The sequence below is a fragment of the Protopterus annectens genome, chromosome 14.part0 (genome assembly GCF_019279795.1).
Source record: "Protopterus annectens isolate FY-2018-M chromosome 14.part0, PAN1.0, whole genome shotgun sequence".
NCBI lineage: Eukaryota > Metazoa > Chordata > Ceratodontiformes > Protopteridae > Protopterus > Protopterus annectens.
In genome coordinates this window covers 835,740,031-835,761,441 of record NC_056748.1, presented here as the reverse complement: position 1 = coordinate 835,761,441, position 21,411 = coordinate 835,740,031, and the positions used below count along the sequence as shown (strand labels likewise).

At 35.5% G+C, this 21,411-nt stretch overlaps 1 protein-coding gene across 1 annotated transcript in view; it reads right to left on the bottom strand.

Moving 5' to 3' along the window:
- The window catches only part of OPN4 (opsin 4), a 531,222-nt gene that overhangs the window by 176,214 nt on the left and 333,597 nt on the right, over positions 1-21,411 (bottom strand). The window contains exon 6 of the mRNA XM_044056590.1: positions 17,008-17,166. Coding sequence (XP_043912525.1) covers positions 17,008-17,166 — 159 coding nt within the window. The remainder of the gene's footprint in view (positions 1-17,007; positions 17,167-21,411) is intronic.

Below are 21,411 nucleotides of genomic sequence, written 5' to 3'. Positions count from 1 at the left end.
CAGTAGACATATATGCCTCAACAGCCTTAATTGCAAAGCAGTGCAGCACATCATTAAGCAACTTACTAAAAATGACATAGGCAATCTACAAGCCTTGGACCCAAGCCAGTTTGAGTTTGATAAAGTCAGATCCTGCCTCCTGAACCTGGTGGGCCTCTTTGAGCAAGTGACTAATGCATTAGGCTCAGGCAAATTGGTTCACACTTCCTGCCTAGCCAAGACGTGTGGTATCCCCACCCTTCACATTCTGAACATTATCAATATGATAATCAAACTAAATGTAAACCCCTATGTTACCTGTTAGTTAGCAAACTGGCTAATGAGCAGAACTCAGTCTATCAGTGTGGGAGGCAAATGCTCTTTGAAAAGGGTAGGTACCACTAGTGTTCCCCAGGGATCCATTTTAGGAGCACTTTCCCTTGGTATTTACTTCTCTAATGTCAAGGATAACACCAAGAGCCTGTGGCTGGCCACATCTACACAGAACACTAGTCAGACTGAGGGGACTAAACCTGACTTGGATTTGATGTGCCATCCACCCCTTAATGAATTGATGCCATTGTAGCCTATTGCCATAGGTCAGAGATACATCCACATGGTAAAATGTTGCTTGCCATGAGTAATAGGTGTTTAGTTTATTTATTTATTTTACATTTGTTGACTGGGTATGTCCGACTGAGCTGGAACCCTTTTTCAGCGGAGGCCCGGGGATAAAAGCTTCATAAATTTACATATTTAATACATGACAAATGCAGATTAAGCACAGATGATAATACATATTTCAGAGAATACAATATGAAAGTCTATTGCAAATTAAACTCAGGTGATGATACATAGTTAGGAATATAAAGCTGACCAACACAACTACTGGATAAAATAATTTTGTAAAATGCTAAAAGTTAGCTCTTTCACAGCAACCTTCTGCTTCATCAGACTTACAATAAAACAATCAAAACAGCCATTTAAATATAAAAAACTACCAATCATTTGCAGATTACTAAATCACATGACATTTACATTCAAATACAGAGCCCTTCAATGAGGTAATTTCCTCCCCTTTAAAACAGGTTTAATAGAAACATGTCCATTCAAACCTGGGGGTTTGTCAGCATTTAAGTTGGCAATCCACCTCAGTTCTGCACATTCTGTCAAATTCACCAAATCACCAAACCTCAAACTTTCACATAACCCAGGTTTGAATGGATGTGTTTCTATTAAACTTAATTTGGTCTTTGGAACATCTAGCTGACAAAAAATGAAAACTGCACAATCAAAATAATAGGTGCATTTAATGTGTGTGTGTGTGTGTGTGTGTGTGTGTGTGTGTGTGTGTGTGTGTGTGTGTGTGTGTGTGTGTGTGTGTGTGTGTGTGTGTGTGTAATGTGCTGTGTAAGTGGCTTTCTCTGTCTACCTGAGTTTCTGAATGTGTGTGTGTCTGTCTCTGTTTCTGTCTCTCTCTCCCTCTCTCTGCCTAAGCTTCCATCTGTTTCTATGTGTGTAGACATCATTGAGTAGTTATATCACTTATATCTGGGATGTAAAATACTTCAACAACAATTATATATCTTACAACAACTTTAAACATTAGAAGGAACTGTTTTACAACAAAAATATTTAAAAAAGTATACACTAATAATGAAACAAATAGAAATCATTTAGTAGATAGTCCATTATCTTAAGCACAATAATACCCTCCAGGGTGGGTGCTGCAGGGTAGAGAGACCCTCTGCCTATGGTGTTGGGCCTTATAGCACCCCTAAGTGGTCCATTATTTCCTTGTAATGCCAGCCTATCAGGCATTATTGCAGTTTCTCATCCTGGATTTTTCTGACATTGGGCTTTTAACTGTTTTCAGGTATCACAATACTGCCATCTATCCCACTGAATCAGCATCAATGACACAAGTTTTGACTTGGAATTGTGAAAGGTCTTTTGTATCTTTAAACCAGGTTTTAGTAATGCTGTAGATATCAACACCCTCCAAAAACAAGAAAAGCTTTTAAATCAATAATTTATTCTTGAGACTTCTGGCATTTAGCAAAAGATACCTTTAACAATGCTTTTTAATCTTATGTATTTTCATTTTCTTTCTTTGTGTGTGTGTCTGTGTTTTAAAATATGATTTTTTTTAATAAGACGTGGAGAAATAGAAAAAATTTAGTTCATTAACAGGATGTCAACCTTGCCCATCCAGTGCTAAGCACTCCAGTTGGCATCACATTTCACTCCAGGCTGACAGGATCCAAATCCCTTGTCTGTGACACCCTGTCTTTAACCACTTACTGAATGGCAGCATTTTGTTGTGACATTTTTTAGGATGTTTTTGAAGTCTTGACGTTACCAGTTCACAAGATCTCCCTTATGGGCTTTTAGGTCTGGCTTTGTTCAGTTTGAATTCCAGATATTTTATTGTTATGGACCATCTCCACTGCCTTGGTAAAGTCCTAGAAAGTTATCTCATATAGTGTCTCATAATTAATACAAAATATGATCTTTCCTGTGTAAAAATATAGTTTGAATAAATGCATACATCTAATCAGAACCTTGTTTTACCTTTGTCAGAGGGCCCTAAAGTGATAAGATAATGCTTGCATTTGTGCCCATTTTTGTATCTACCTCTGTATTATTGCATCTCCGTGTCTCTCTAAACATTCTGTTTTTTATTTCTACTTTGTATATAACTCTGTACTCTTGTATCTCTTCTTAACATTGTGATGTAATCACCTGCATTTTGATTATTCCAGTAAGATCAGCCCACTACCCTGATTAACAAACTGAAAATAAAACTTTTCAGTGAACAGATAACCCATCAGCAGTTTGGAGAGTGTTCCTGTAAATATGTTCTCCTTATGTTTGCATGTGTTCTTTGTGAATGTTTGCTCCACTGAGACAACATTCGCGGACCAGAACTGCAGACTTCTCACAGGGATGATATATTATGAATTCACAAATGAGTCAGTTCTGGCAGGCATCCACTCCTCAGTAATCTGGGCCTGCCTCCTTACTTGGATGCAACATACTTGTTCTTAGGCTGCTTAACTTTGAGGAGTCCTTCATTTCTCATTTGGAAGGAATTTTCTGTTGTGGATCCTGTCTTTTCTGGTAACACAAAACTTCTACATTAAGGTGTTTGTTTCTTGATACCTTTTAAATATTCTCAGGTTATTGTGCCCAAGGCTAGAAATGACAATGTATAAGAATGATCTGATTGTCACTTGGGGTAACAGATAATATTTCACTATTGCTTTTCAACTAAAGAAAGGTCTTCACAATTACAGTATTTGTTCTAATAGTCCATTAATGTGTCATTGTCTAACCAGTGCCATACTTTTTATTGCTCAAAACAAGCGTGTTCACTCTTTGATAGGACAGTTAGTGTTATTCTTGTTTCTGCTACTTCCACTGAGATGGTGTCCACCTTTAAGTACCTTATAACTCAATCTTTTACTGTCGTTAATTGTACATACAGCAACTACATTACAGGCTTGCAACATTCCTGGCAAAAGCATGTTAATTAGCCATATATTGTATATACAGAGGCAAGAAAGCAATGCCTTCCTTCCACATGTTGAAAGTGTGTGCTGGCATTTATGCTTAATTCTGACAAAAAAAGAAAAACAACTATTACATTTGAGGTGCACCTAAAATACCCTTTGCAAATTTACTTCTCCCTGCACATTAAGAATAAACTGGTCTATTACCCTGACCACCAGTATATTCACAGGTCAGTTTATTGCCATAAATAAGTGACTTACCCCTGTTAAGCCCAGCAGTCATCTTTTTTTTATTTGTCTGTTAATGATCATGATGCATTTTTTCTTTATAGAACCAGTATTTTGGAACATTTTAGTTACAGATATAGCTAAAATAAAAGACAGTAACCTATTCAAGCCAGTCTTTATTCTTTGTTGAAAATTGTTAGCACCTGTTGTCATAGCCACCCTCATCAGTGACCTCATAAACTGATAAGTGTTCTTGAGTCCTTTTTGTGACCACCATTTATTTTTCATTTCATTGAATTCTGATACTAAGCTGGCAAAAAAAAAAAAAAAAACTTGTTCTGTAAGCTGGCCTGTTTGTGTATTGACCTGCACATTCTCTTTATACCCTTTTAAGCAGTAAAACATAAATAGTCATAACGATAGAAATATATTAATTATATATGCTAAATAAATAGTGAAAGTTGCATCATTGTCTAGATGTTTAAAGAAAAAGAGTTCTGTTTTGCAAAGAACTGTTATTAGAGAATGAACTATGATTTGGCCACATTGACACCTTTCCAGTATAGCAGCTTTAGTTATTCAGCATTAATACCCTGTTAGCAGGTGTGGCAGTATTAAAAATAACATTATTATATCAAGCATTAATACAAATTTAAAGCGACTTTCATATTTCTCGGTTAAGCAGTAACTAACAACATCACAGCTAAGCACAAAATAGGAGCTCAGGTCTTAACTGAATCCTGGTTATCACACTAGCAAGGAAAACTGACATTTATACATTACATTTTTATAACATGCTGCAGCGCTCAGCATTTGAGAAGTTCCCTGAATATTAACTTTAGCTTAGTATTGAAGAATAATTCTTTAAAACATATTTGCTCAACACTGACTTTTGCATGAGACAGGCATCAAAGATAATATGCCAACAAAAAACATAATTCAAAGTAAAATCCAATTAATTTGTTTTGTTCTTATAGGACAGAACAACCCCCATCAGCATCTCTACCTGAGACTGTGGTATCCCTATTAAAAAAGACTAAACTGCAGGCAAGACACTGAAAATAAATGTACGTCTTTGTCTGCTTAATTGCAACCTTTATTCATCTTTGTCTCTCTCTCTCTCTCTCACTCTCTCTCTCACTCTCTCTCTCTCTCTTTCGCTTCTAGGCCCTTTGGCACTACAGTGAAATGGTTAAAAAATCCCATCATCCTTTATAAATAACATAATTCCTAATTAATTATTTCTTAAAGTAACAATACTTATAAAAATGCTCCCCAATTGATGTGTGCATATAGACTATGCAGACTGTACATGAAATATCTTTATATAAAATAACTTTCTTTTTTAATGGCCATTGCTTAACATCACTTATTAAATTAGGTGGGCACTGTAAAACAATCATAAATCCTAATTCAGTAACTTCATGCTTCTCATTTAGAAAATACAATGTCAGTGGAGGAACAAGTACCCTTTGGTATACAAGGGTGTGGGTTCTATCCCCATTCCAGGAAGATGGATTGCTGACACTGCAGTGCAGCATGAGGGAGATGCTGCACTACTGAGCCTTGTCATCCTTTGGATGAGACATTAAACTAATGCCCCATCTCTCTGAGCTGTTGGTAGCTCAGGTGCATATAAAAGATCCCATGGTACCTATTGAAAAGAGTAGTTTGTTTTTATTTGTATAACCCACAACCCACACATGCCATTTACATAACTTTATAGTATTTTATGATAAATTCAATATTTGTACATGACAATTGCAGTATTTACAGTATTTGAAATATTTAAAATATTTATATTTTGAATATATAAAATGAGCATGTGCAGTGATACAACTCCTCAGTCAAGCAAAATACAAAACTTAATTTAATCTATCATTATCACCCATCCTTTTTAGCAACCAACATCTTATAATTTCCTAAATGTCAGCAGGAGTCCATTTTTCATTAAACAAAATTTCTCTCAATTTTTCATTCCAGAGGCCCATACCATTCAAAAGATTCACTAATCAATTCTCCCCTCATGCCATCATATTCTTTCCCTTCCCTTAATATCCACACAAAATCATATTCATGTTCACATCCTCAGCTTTTTTATGTTTGAGTTTATTTATATAGCCAATACCAGACTTCTTGTCCTTTAACATCCTAAAAAAAGCATGTTCTGCTGTTTCTATTTTATTACAGTATATACACAGTCTACCACACATTTCCTTATATAATATACTCCTTTTAGCTGGTAATTTGTTAATTCATGGTCTCCATAAAAATCCTGGCATGTCTTTGCACACCAGAATCTTACGCTTTTTTTCCTTTTAGCCACAGCTACCTCATTTCCCAATCCTTCCCAAGGATTAATATAATACAAATTATACATTATCTTATGATAGCATTATTTCCTAATTTTTTAAAAAATTCTTTGGTATTTATTTTCCATTATAATTGTTCCGAGTATTCTTTACCTTCTTCATTCTTAAATTTTTTCCCTTTTCTCTACTTTCACTTTATCCTAAAATACCCCATACTTAACTTCAAAAAGGTTTGCAATCAAGCTATTTTTTTTTTCTTTCATTCTACATCTCAACACACACTATAAGTGTAGAGATACCATATGCACAATAGGGGCTGTTAATACTAACCTTGCTTTTTCTTTCACTTACTGACTTCCCCTTTTTACTGGGTTCATTCTTGACCCCCATAAGACACTTAACACCAACTGCATTATTTTTGCTTCTTTTTCACTTGGGCGCATATATGTACTTCCTATATAACCTAACCATTATAAAATAATGGAATTAATCAAGTACGCTTTCTTTTTAAATGATATCCTCTGTATTTTCCAGAAAGCCGTTACTCCTTTTATTTTTTCTATCACTGCCTTCCATGTTTTCTTTACTTCTTCCATTTTACAAATGCTATTCCAAATAACTCAATATTTTGATCACAAAAGCATATTTCTTCAGTTTTAGTTATCTCACCAAACCCTTACTTTTCTCTATATTCACCTGTAATCCCACTTTCTTTATTATATCATTCAAAAATATCACCATTTTTCATCCAACTCTCATTTCTTGAAATAACTATAACATAATCAGTGTATAATAAAAAATAGGAATCTATATGTCCCCTTACCCAATATACCTCTCATAACACTGGCAACAGCATTCATCACTAAAGAAAATAATTCACTGCTCCTAGGTCAGCCATGTCTTATACTTCTCTTCAAACATACATGCTTAGTAAACCATCAATTAACCATTACTCTAACTATGTGACTATCATATACAATTTTTAATAGATTCATGATTTTCCTTTAAGCTCATATTACATCAGCATTTCCCATAAACATTTATGAATCACATAATCAAATGCCTTGATGACATCTTCCACCATTCACTTGGTACCATTCTTAACATACAATATGTCATCTACAACTTCCTTTACCAAAATGAATAATTCATGATGACTGTGATGTCCCTACTCTAAGCCAGTAATCAAGGAGCCCGAGTCCTCACCACTGACATTACAGTGGGAAGTTCACTTAGAATAAAAATGGATACACTCAGTATTGCCAGATGCAGACCTCTCTGCATCAAGCACAATTTCCCTTAAGAACTCATAGGAAACACATTCAGCCCAGGGTCTGGGTTTCTCTCTCTCTGTCTCTCCCCAGGTCCCAATAAGGCTCCCCACTGGCACAGCTATAGGGTTAGGTCCTCAGCCGAGTGTCCAAGCCAAGTCTTCCAACATCATCTCTGTGAAACTAGTTCTTCTTGCCCCTGCTCCAAGTAGCTGACACACACACACTCCACCAAGTTTAATCCCCCCCACACACACACACAAACACCTGGGAAAGGCTGGCACAGATTACCTGCACTAACAACTTTTGTCACACTTTAAGGTAGATTCACTGCTACCAGTCAGTTACTATAACACTCTTAAAAGGGTATCCAATTATACTTAGTGAAATTAATATTAGTACAAATGATAATGTTGACCAGGCTTTCAGGAGTGGTCAGAGTTATCACCAAATAAATATATGCAAATACTCTCAAAACTTAAAATATTTTTCTAAAAGGACCAGCCACAATGAGACGTTTAAATGCATTTAATAATAAATAATAAAATGACAAGAAAATACTTACTTACAGTAAACACCAGAGTTTCAGACACAGAAAATATTAAAAATAATGCCAATGGAAAGTTTCACACAGATACAGCAAAACAGTATTTAGCTAATCTCACTACCTATTCCTGATTGACTAAAATAATTCCTGTTCCCTAGTTAAGTTACTTACTACTGCAAGGCAAGATGATGTGGATGAGGGTCTTTCTAGTCAGGTTTCCAAGAACAGACAGCCCCTCAGATTTCAGTCTTCTCTAATATTTATATTTCTTTACAGAATGACATCACATACATCTGTTCATCTGACTTCTGGTTCCCACACTGTTACCAGCACTAGAAGCTGCTAGGGTTTAGCACCTTTGTGCTATCATACATATCTGGAGCTTTTCTAAGATCTGTTGCAGCATCTGGAAACCGTAAAACAATAAAACCATTCCACTCTTACTTCAGGAGCTACAAACCAGGTCTCAGTCACTGCACAGATATTGATGTTCTCCATTTTAAGGAGTGTCTCGAGTGAGTGCATTTTGAGGTTTAGACTTCTTGCGTTGAGTAGCATTACCCTCAGTTTTTGCTTGCCTGTAACTGTTATGGTGGTGGGTTTGTCATTTGAACTTTGCCTAAAAAGGCACTATAGGGATGACAAGAGCCTTAGCCAGTATCCAGAATCCCAAGGGCGACAGGTGCAGGCCATCTCTGGCACAGCAGCAAGGCCTGTCGTCCATGTTGTCCCAGGCAGAAAGTTACTGGATCCACTTAGAATGACACCAGAAGCTTAGCCAGTTGTTGAAGTCAATCATTTTGTCCTTGTACTGTGGTATAATTCTGGGCAAAGGTAGGATACTGCTCAGGGCTAGGGTCATACCTGCCTTGATTACAAGATCGGAGAGCTCTTCCATGTCTCTTTTCATGTAGTCCAGGGAGGTACATCTCAGGTCATTCACACCAACATGAACAATGACAGAGTCATATTTGTACTTGTTGTGGAGTGACCTGAGTTCATGGGTTATGTGGCGGATCCTGGCACCCAATAGGCAGCTAACAGTAACCTTCTCCTTGTTTAGTCTGGTGAGTGGAACATCAGTGTGCCTGACTATAGAGTCACCTATGACTAATGGGCTGGGTACGTTGTTTTACCTTATGGGCTGTGCTTGAGTGGCACACTGAGTTTGTGGGTTATGTGTCTTTTGGGTTGTATTAAAGGGTGGATGTTGCCTGCATTTCTGCTTTGGAGGTCTCTGTTGCTTGGGCAGATTATTACTGAGAGCCTCTGTGAATGTTTTTGTGTTTCTATGTGTGGGTTTTGGTGGTGTAGGTTTACTGAGACTATGTGATGAGTGTGGTGTGGTGCAAGTGTTAACCTTCTCCTCTTGCCTGATGAGTGCAGTCCTGGTTGGAGTGAGCTTGGCTCCAGTTTGGCTAGATAAGTGCATCTCTCACAGTTTGTAGTGTTGGGTGGTAGGAGGAGAGGGTTGTCTGTGTACATGAGGCAATTGCTACATTGCCCCAAGATGCCCAGATTCATCAGTTGGACAGGAGAAAACACCGGGAGCTGACCCTTGGACATGCATGAATAAAAAAACTATTTTCCTCTAGACAAGTGAGGAAATTACAAGTGCAGTTTTCCTCAAGGCAAATGAGGAAAGTAAGTACAAAAGCTCTTTTCCTTTAGGTAATGAGGAAAGTTGAGTGCTGTAGTAATTTATAGCCATTTAGTGCTTGCAACAAGTTCTGAGCAACTGCTAAGCTTGAAGAAGCAGATTCAAGTGCTAAAACTAAGAAACTGACTAGTTGTAAGGGAAAAATTGAAGGGCACAGTTTATGGTGCCGGGAATAGTTTAACCCTAGTTAAACTGCACTGCACAATGTGCAGAACCACACAAACACTGGTTTTTAAACAGAAAGATGAAAGGGATAGAAATAGCCCAAAATGGCCAATAAAACTACAGTGTCTGAGTTGAAACCACTCATCCAGTGACAGATAGGCTGTTCCAAAGCTCACCACTCTCACTGATGAACAGAGAAGCTTCACTCTATCTTAGAAAGGTCTGGGCAACACAGGAACTTACAAACAGCCCAGAATTCAGCAAACTCTGCAAACTGGACTTCACTAGTTCTAGAAAGGTGGGAAATGAGTAGAGGGATAGGATTTTGTTTTGAAAAGTTACAGCAAATACAGCAATAAAAACTCAGATTGCTTTAGTTGCTTTCATAATACTTTTCTTTTTTGTTTTATACTATATTTTAAGCAGAGATGGATCATTTGTGTCTTTTGGTGTGGAGAGGTGGTAGATGGATGGTTTAGTTAAGTTTTTAACTAAACCAGAAACTTTATGTTTCATGTATGTGTTTGTAAATAGTTTTGGGTTTTTGAAAATAGTGCTTAATACACGTTATACATCCATGATAAGTACGTTTTCAGTAGATTTCAAGTCAACATGGAAGAAAGGTCTTTCAGTAAGTAACAACATACACGTTATAGTCAATGGCTTATAAATGTTTATTATTAAATATTAATGGTTTGAACAATAATGTCAAAAGAACTGGTTTGCTTAAATATATCAAAATGCATAAAGCCTAGATCTTTTTATAGGAAACACATCTATTAAAAAAAGATCTACAAAAATACTCATTTAATGAGTATACCATTCTGGCTGATTCACGTTTTAAGACTAAGAGAAGGGGCACTCTTATTCTATGGAAAAATACTTACACTATACCAAGAATTATAGATACAATTTCAGATAAAGATGGGATGCTAAGCATGGTTATTTTGGAAATCAGTAGGAAGTATTATACTTTGATTAATACATACTGGATAACAGGACTAAGTACTAAATATGTTGACAAATATCTAGACCTGATTATTTTAAATGCAAAAGGGGAAATTATAGCAACAGGTAATTTTAACTGCCTATTATCAGGCAATCTAAAAATGGTAAAATAAAACTAACATCTCAAGCCAAGAAGTTAAATGACTTTACAAATCAGATGAACCTTAAAGATATACATGGTCTAAGAGAACATTATTCCTTATTCTATACTCACTATTCATATCAGTTTGGTACACAAACAAACGTTGATAAGGTCTTTGTATCAAATAATATATACTCAAAAATAAGTGACATATCTTTAATGACTTGTCCACTTTCAGACCATAATGCTATAAACTTTACATTAACTATGCATACATATGATTTAAGATTTCTACAGAGAATTCCTGCTACATAACTAAGTTGAAAGACTTTTAGGGAATGGATAATGAAAGAAATAGACATGTTTATGGAAACAAATGATAATGGTGAAGTGACTGATATTATACTATGAGACACCTTTAAATTTTATATATATATATATATATATATATATATATATATATATATATATATATATATATGGGAACACTTTATAATCTTGAAATTCTGAAATACCGAATTTCTGAATCCCGAGATCATAAAGCCGAAAGCTCTAAATACCGAAACCCCAGAAGCACGAATTTCAAAATTCCAATGTTCGGAGATGTTGAAGTAGTGCTTCTGGTGTTGCAGTGTTTGAATGGAAGTTCAGGTAAGTATGTATGTTTAAGGCTGTTGGTTAGGGGCTTTAGTGTGTGTCAGTGTGAGTTGTGACTGTGATGTGTGTGTTCAAGGGGAATGTAGGTGTGTGGTGGTGTTTTCGTGTGTTTGTCTGTGTAGTGTGATCCTGGAGTTAGTATATTTAAGTAGGGGGGTAAGGGAGGGCACCTGGGGGCTTGCCCCCCTGCTTGTATGTAGTGCAGGTTTGTGTGTGGGGGGAAGGTGTGTGTTTGTGTATGTGTATGGTGTCTGGTTAGTGTAGGATTCACGATTTCAAAATTCACGCTTTTGGAAGGTCGGTATTTAGAGCTTTCGGCTTTATGGTCTCGAAATTCTGAGATTTGGTATTTCAGGATTTTGGGATTATAAAGTGAATCTACATATATATATATATATATATATATATATATATATATATATATATATAGTAGAATAAAATCTTATTACCTTAAAAAACGAAGAGAGTGGTACAAAGAACTTTTAGACTTACAAAAATTCATACACAAGATAAAAATGAACACAAAACCAAATAACAAAGGAGCACATAACAAAATTACTAAGTTAAATCAAAATTACTTAGAAGTTTTCAATCATAAGGTAGCCATAAACCTGGAAAAATTGAAATTACAATATTATGCTGTAAATCCTAAATATCTACATAAAATAGCGGTAAGATCTAAAAAATAAACAATTAAAATCTTCTTAATGAGATTAAATATAAAAGTGATGGTTCAGTTAAGTGTATATCTAACTAAATGGGCATATTAGAAGTGTTCAAAAACTACTATAAAGATATAAATAATAACACACCACTTTTGGAGACAGATAATGTAATAAATACTTTTATTCAAGAAAATATAAATACTAAGGTGTCAATGCAACAAAATAACTTATTAAATAAGCAAATAACACTAACAGAAGTGAAAGAGCAAATAAAAACTTTAAAAGATAATAAAGCTCCAGGACTGGATGGATTAATTCCTGAACTATACAAGACTTTCCTGAATATATAATAAAGAAAATGATGAGTGCCTTTACTATGGTTAAACAAAAATGTATAACACCCCTATTGTGGAAATAATCAATTATCTCCCCCATTTTAAAACAAGTTAAGGACCCCAAATCTTGTGATTCATATAGGCCAATTTCATTACTAAACAGTGATTATAAAATTTTCATGGCAATATTAGCTAATAGGATAAAGAAAATATTACCCAATCTAATACATAATGATCGGACAGGGTTCATTCTTCATATTAAAGTGCAAGATAACATTATTAAATTACTATAATTAATAGACATACCATGCAAATACAAAAAACAACTAACTATTATCAGCTTAGACATAGACAAGGCTTTTGATTCTATTAGTTGGTCTTATCTACAAAGAATTCTGATTGGTTTTGAATTCTCCTCAGATTTTTGTCAAATTATTAATGAAAATTTATAGTGGGACACAAGCTTATGTGAAAATCGGATTATGTCTATCCTCACCATTAGAAATCCTCAAGGGAACTAGACAAGGTTGTCCTTTGTCACCATTATTGTTTGCTCTTTCAATGGAACATTTTGCTACATATATCAGAAACAAGTAAAGTATAAAAGGTGTTCAAGTTAATAAGGACTGTTGTCCTAAGATACAATTATTTGCTTATTATATGTTGTTAACCTTGGGTGATATTGATGGTTCTTTGCATGATGTTATAAATACTTTAAGCAAGTTTGAAAAAAATTAAGAGCTTAAATTTAATCATAATAAATCCAAAACATTACTAATTAAAAAAAAGATCAACAAAAACCTAAGAGAGAATAGCCTATTTAATTGGGAGAATGATGTATTAGAATATTTAGGTGTCAGTATAAAGAGTACATAGAAAGAGTCTGTAAAACTAAACTACAATAATTTAATAACCACCATTAGTGAACTAATCAAAAGATGGAATAAAATGTTCTTCACAGTGGAGAATAGGCTCTCTTTAATTAAAATAATAATTTTACCTAAAATTTTGTTTTATATGCAGTCATTGATACTACCCCCTCCCAAAAACTTATTTAAAAAAAATTGATTCCATGCTACTTACATTTTTTATGGTTCCCCTTAAAACCTGGGATTGCATATAAATGGCACATTAGAGCCTGGAACAATAATGGGATAGCATTCCCTAGCTTAGATCTTTATTCTATATCAGTTGTAATTAATGTAATATTACATTGGACCTCACCTACCTATATATCTCACTGGAAAATAATACATGAGATTCATATAACTGATGTCAGAATGATAGAAAATCAATTTAAGGAACAATACGGAATAAGTAGAGTTCATTGGCTTTTACATTCATTTTGTTTATTTAATAAGAAGTTTGATCATTTTTCTTATGGCATTAATCAAATATTTAATAACTTTAAAAATATAACTGATTGTAATTACAACATTAAACAATTCCTATTTCTTATATTCCCTATAGCATACTCCCCTGATTGCCTAGATTCTTTCAATATCAATGCGATGCAAAAAGTAAAGGAAAATAACTTGATATTCTGGCATCAGTTTATTGAAAATAAGAGTATTAAACCACTAAACTCTCTTCTATGTAGTTTTGATAATAGTCGACGGTTGTTTATACACTCATTATGGCAGTTTATAGAAAACAAAATGAGATTATCAATCAACCTAGAGACTGAATCTATACCTAGTTTGATCCAGCTTTTTATTAGGTGTCTTGAAAAGACAGATGATCAAAAATTAAGTATCTCACCTATCTATAAGATACTAAGAGAAGACACTCTAAAGTTTGACTCAGATTTTTGGAATTACTATGCAAAGATTAATGGAGAACAAATATCTGATGAATCCAAAAAAAACTGTTATTGAAATCTATGCATGGTACCTCTTCTTCATTATATTGGAGATTGTATACATGGAAATTTATGAATAGGAGTTTCTATACTCCTCATAAAATAAATCTTATACTCAAAAACAGTGAAAGTAAATGTTGGAAATGTGATGAATTACTAGAGGTCAGCTGGGTTCACATGTTCATTGAATGTAGAAATGTTTTTCAATACTGGAAAGACTTAAGATATTTTGTAAAGGCCTTATGGTCTGATAACTGTCATATTTCTAACTCACTAATCCTATTCAATGTTCCTATACCTAATGTAATACCTAAATCTCAGACTCACTTAATCTGGAAAAGTTATTACTTTGAACTGGAAAAGTAAACAAGATTTGATGTTTAAAGAATTTATTAATTTAGCAAAAGTTGTTTGTAAAACAGAACTGCAAACCATTTGTTATAGAACTCATAACATTACTCATAAAAAATAGCATGGCAAAAATTGGAAAATCTTTTGAACAAATACTGATAACTTCTCCTCATGGATAAAATGATTGTTTATCATGGATGAATATAAATATTGTAAATAGTTTTTTACTGTTTTATTGTATTTGTTATATGTACATTTGCATATGTTTATAATGAAAACAAAATAAAAATGTTTTTGGAAAAAAAAACAAATATAACTGTGCATAATTATGTAGCCGTCAATGATTCAAAAGTGTGTCTTGTGTGTGAAGTACTTCCACTTCTGTTTCCTGCCAACATCTCATCTGATAATGACCTTCCCTGACATTGATCTCTTATGTTGTGAACGGAATATCTTGCCAATTTCATAGACCTTTATGTCCCTCTGTATCTTTTTCTTTTTTAAATTTAATCTTTTTCTTTCTGCTTACATACTTCAAATGCTTGTTGATCAATGTCCTTAAACAAAGCAAAGGAAAGAGAGGCTTTTAGTTCATCATATAAACTTTTTATTTCAGATGTAATTGTTTTTGCTTATACTGGCTCTTGTTAATCAAAATTTGAATCCGTGTATTTGTGCAAAGTAATGCAGCCTCAGTCCATCTCTCATGAAACACTTCTTCATCCTCTGAGAAGCCATTTGCTGGTAATTTATTGATCAGGAAATTTTATGATCTGCAGTCTCCCTGCCCTGCAACTAAATATCACAGGTTCCTATAGATCAATTCCATGGTTAGGGACATAGTCTAAGTTTTGACCTACTTTATCTGGATTTGATTAGTTTCCTATATATTAGAGGAACTAGTCAGGGAGGATGGGAGCAACCGACTGATGCCAGCTTTCCCATCCTGGAGAGAGGGAAATGGTCTGGTCCACTGCAGCACTGATGTTCTCTGGTTATAAGAAAACATGCAGCATACAGCGTTTTGAATCAGTAGCAAACAATTCACAATAACCAAGCTGTCCTTGCACAGTAAATCCACAGCACATTTGAGTACTGAAATGCTGTGGTGAGGGACAATAGCATGCTATGTATATTAGCCAGCAAGAGAGGTGATAGGCACATAATGCAGAAATTCCACAGCACTTGACTCTCGTCCCCAGCCCAGACACCAAGATCCCTGTGATGGAGTGATATAAAATGCTAAGTTTGAGTGGAAAAAGGGGGACTCAAGAGTGTTTGGAACATCTGGGATGTATTGTAGCAGTCATGGAATTCAGGAAAAATATATAAAAATCACAAATTCCAGAGTTGTTGGACCATGGAAAAAATATCTCATAGCAGCAGCAGTCTTGTTTCACAGTTGAGTGTAATACTTTTGACAAAGGTGAGGAGAACAGAAGTCACTCAAACAAATTTGTTTTCAAACTTTGTTTCCCAAACAATAAAAGGCTACACTTCATACTGCTCCTTCTTAAGATGTGAAGCACCCCATCGGTTATGCCTGTAGTTGATATTTTTGCTGTCTCTGATGATTCAGTAAAACATTTACTGCAAAGTTGCAACAGATTTGCTAGTTCATATGCAAAAAAAGATTAATTAAATCACATGCCAAAATAAGCTGTCTTGCCTGTTGGTCTGCAAATCTGATGACTGAATAAAGCAGAAGATGCTGCCATTCTATGAAGAACTGTAAAATAGTTTCTAAAGACTGAATTTTAAAATGATACATTAGAAAATGTGGGAGACATCAAACTGTGTTCCAGAAAAACATTCAAAGTCAGCAGAATTGATATATCAGAAGCGGTTAATGATCCTCGCTTTAGAATACAAGTAAGAGCTAACAAATCAGTGAAAATATAAATTTAAAGCCACGGTCAAGGATTATAACAGCTGATGTGTTAAATACCTAGGGGGCATAAGCCAGCCTGTGCCACCCTATACCAGTGGCATCTGTATCCCCAGCCATGATATCTAGGGAGCCAAAGCAGACTTTATTTGCCAGTAGTAAATGCCAGAGGAAAGACTCAAGAACAATATCCATTGTTTTAGATGGAGAATGGGAGAGATTATCAAAACTTATCACAGTCAGACTAATGATTTTTCCAGTTTGTAATCATATGGACTACTGATAAAAAAAACATTTAGTAGTGCAGCACTAGTCATTATGAATCCAAATAGGTATTTGTTCTTGTAGTATATTTTTCCTGCAACCGATACTAGCTACAAATGCAAGCTTAACAAAAGCATTAGCACAATTTATCTTATAGGTTGATACAAATGTTAAGCTACTTATATATGCTAAATGTTTTTAATAGTAGGAAACAGTTACCCAGCAAATGCCGTTAGTGCCACTGTGGAGTATGGAGACCAAGAAATTACATAAAGCAGGATGACTATCAGGGCAATTTTAGCCATTTTCCATTCATTCTTCATTCTTTGAAGTTGTTTGTTAGACTCTTTGTTATCCGTTCCAATTTTTTGTACTGCCCTAGAAGAAACAGAGGTATTTACTTCTAAACATTTTAACCAGTACACAAAGTTTATACAAAAAGTGTTTTCAGTTTTAAGTAAATGCATCAGAATTTTACTATGTTGTTGGAAGTTGGCCTAGATATATAAACTGTATAAGCAAAGGATACAGAATACATTAGCTCTCGTGTCCCTGACTTACACACTTGCTCTTGCTTCACAATTTTGATCACAAAATATGGACTCTTTAAACAAGATGTGAGGATCACAGAGACTAAATATCAACCATTGCATACAGTGCTTTCAACTTCTTTTCTCAAGTATTCTGGACAAAGCCAAAAATTATTGGGGTGGTTAAGAAGGTCCAAACTCAGAGACAATTTGTCAATATCATTCTAATTCAAACCAAAATGCAAAACAAAGTCCCCAGGACAGACCACGATCCACCAGCTTTTCTTGTAAAAAAACAGCTTTATTGTAGCAATGAACCAAGATCACAGTGCCAACCCAATGGTTAAGCGCTTTCACGTATTCCCATACGCTTCATCAGAATCAGGGTTCTGATGAAGCGTATGGGAATACGTGAAAGCGCTTAACCATTGGGTTGGCACTGTGGTCTTGGTTCATTGCTACAATAAAGCTGTTTTTTTACAAGAAAAGCTGGTGGATCGTGGTCTGTCCTGGGGACTTTGTTTTGCATTTTGGTTTGGCTGTTGAACCCCTTGGACATTTTTTGGCATCGAATCATTCTAATTCACTTAGAAAATTAATACAACATTTTGCCTGAACATGCATTTTCTGAAGTTAAAGAAGTATAAAACTCTAATGTTTGTAATCCTTAGTGATCTACCAGAAAATCAAAACGTTTCTTTTTCAGGAAGAGAGCAAACATATGAGTCAAAATCAGAGACAGTTGAAAGGCATTATTACATGTAGAAACTTCTACTTCAGAAAATCAGCAAACATATGAATTGTTTTGTAATGCCTGATGAGCCATAACTATGCTCCAAAATCAGAAAAATGATAAACCTGTTACCTGCTACAGTAGCATGACACCCAACCATAACAGCACTTTCAAAGGTGTGTAACAAATGTTACATACCTACTATGCGCTGTTACGGTCAGGTACAAGGGAAGGGATGTTCCTTCACTCTTGATGGTTCCTTGATATCTTTCCTCCTCTGTCCACTTAAGTTTATAGACATCAGTCTTTAAGTAACTTATTAAAATTATAGCAGTATTTAAAAAAACTGTCCCTGATTTTATTTTTATTTACCTGCTTTCTATGCAACAGCACTCCCTAAGTGCTTTACTGGTTTTTGAAGCCAGTAAAACACTTTGTGTTTATTTTTCTCTTATAACTGATACTACATGTAGTAGCTAAGATTCCACACATTACTATGAGTTATTATTGGGTCTCAGACCAGTCTGTGTCCTGCCAGTGAACCTATACTGTGTGTAACAATCTTTAGTTCATGTTTGGCAGGTTGATTGATTTTATATCCAACTTCTGTTCAGCAGAGCTATATCAGGTAACCCAAGGTGGACCATTGACCATTGGGCAGCCAGTAACTTATTGAACAAGGAGCTGCTGGGCTATTTTGTGGGCACATACTTGCTAATAGGGGCATATATAACTCTCCCACTATTAGCATGGGTCCTTGGTATAAGTCAGAGAAGATCAGGTCCTCAGCCCAATAATCAATAGCAAATACCCATTCCCATTTTTGACAACATTAGACAATGTGACCAAATCACCTACAGCCAGTTTGTGCATTGAATGGCTAGCCCTGACACAGGGTACAGTCTGTGATCTGTGTTCTCTTATCTATTGGATACTGTGCACCACAGTAAATGGCAAACAGTTGATATATACAACAGTTCCCCCAGTATTTGCCATCTAGATTCCTGTGCTGCTGCCCACAACTCCATTCTAGAGTGAGTTTGGAATATAAAGAAAGCTGGAAGCCCTGTCATTCAGTAAAACTCTCCAAAGGTGGAGCCAGAATTAAATGGAAGATGTATTGTATAATAAGATGGCCTGTATGTGGATTGTAGAGCCAAAGTAACCCTAGTAGGAGGAGTATTTCACCTACAAAAAGATGGAAACTGGAAAAGAGAAATGTTTGCCTCTCACTATAGAGGGATTACAGAAGGATGCAGGTGGGAACCTGGTCCATAGGAAGTATACAAGTTGGGAAACCTGATATCCAGGCAAGGACCTGTTGAAGTTAGTGAAAAGGCTGAGCATCATAGGTTCATGGGTAGGTACTAGGCTATCGGCCCAAGGGCCTACATAAGCCTAGCCAACAAGGTTCCCTGGCTTATGCTACCCAAGAAAGTTATTTTCCTGTGCCACTGTCGAGCTGAGACACAGAAGTGATCCCCGGGGTGTATTTCCTATATCCAGGCAATTGCCTATTCAAGCAAGTTTACAGGTGTGAGCTTGATGTCCAGACAAGAACCTGTTCAGGAGAATAATTTGTACATTCATGAGAAGGAAGGGTCAGCATAGGATGGGGGTAGAATACCAGAAAGGCTAGGGGACCTGAAGGAAGATGGTCTGAAGTGAGGCCACAGATGCAAGCAAAGAAGTCTTATACACTTGATGTCAATGAGAGTGAAGAAAACTGTATGTTTTTGAGCTTTAGTGAACTGTGTAAGTTCTGTCATTTAAGTTTAGGAACTTCCTTGCCTTAGTACACTCTCTCAAGCCTATAGTGCCTTTTTGTATTCTTCAGTTAACACCTATAGCTCATTATGGTTTCAAGACCTTTTTGGATCTGGTTTCTTTAACTAAGTGGCTTACCAAGTAATAATAGGCAGTATTAGAAAAGGCAAGGTGTTACTAACAAAATGACACTAAGGCTATTAATCAGTGTCCTGTAGTGGAGAAATCAATCAAAGTTTGCCACTTATTATTCATATTTCAAATTAGCATGGCATCAGATGAAATCTTACATGTTGTTGAATAAAACTGTCATTGATATTTGCACAGTAAGTTTGCACAGTAAGTTGCACATCTTGAACTATATTCAGAGTACATTACTCAGTCTTACACACATTTCTTTTACTATCTGCTTCACCTCTAACCATTCAAATCACCGCACTTCACCAATAATCACTTCCAATATACAGAATGACTCACACAATTTTTACTTCAAATTACTAAATCCTCACACCTACTGCACCAAACTAAAATTAACTCTTAATATTAAACCAAAACAAGCTTATCCATTTTCTCTCTTTCTTACTACACTGTGGGGATATCTGCCCCAATCCCAGCCCTCCATCCTCACTTCCCAGAAGCCTGCAAAATTCATACCTAGCCATAAACTCCTTCCTATTTAGCCCACCCCATCTCCTTCCCAAACATAGACCACACCACTGTCACCAAAACCATGAAACCTCAATCCACCTACCTCAAACTCACTCAAACAGCTTAAATTAATTTCCTTAAATGCTCATAGCATCTATAATAAAATTTCAGAACTCCATGCCTGGATCTTGCACAATAAATCAGATATTCTCATAACTGAAACGCACCTAAAACCCCATATACTCAACTCTGAAACATCACTCCCTGCTTATAATATTATCAGAGATGACAGAATTAAAAAAAAACCAAGGTGATGGAGTAGCTTTACTATACTGACTATCTTGAAATCCTATCATGTAATAAACATTCCCAAATTCCTTAACAGTGAACTCCTCACCTCCCATCTTAAACTAAATAACCATAAATAACTATATATTATAGTACTCTATATTTCCCCATCCCGTAATGCTACAGCCTTGGAAAGTATTTTAAACTGGATCTCACATACAATTTCTAATGAAAAGTTAATTTTAGCTGATGCTAAGTTTGACTGGCAGATTATCCCTACAAAATACCCATCAACTTGCCTCAACCTATTTGGTTTGACTCAACTCATGTCCTCCCCCACACATTATAACTATCTCAAAAACTGTGGCTCAGTTCTCATCTGGAAATTGGTGTCTGATTCCAGTAAGTATATCTCCAGTGGCACACTCTCTGATTCCTTCGGTGACCTCCCTGTATAAGCAGACAGGCTCAGTTCCCATCATGTCAGGCAACACATACTTAGAACTTCCTATAACTTCACTAATTTTAACCCTGATACATTTAATAGTATCCTAAGCTCCTTTAACTAGTCTATCCTGAAAAATATTCCACTCAGTGAAGCTTTACACAAACTCAATACACTTTTTCTGAAAACCCTGAATAGTCTGGCTCCAACTA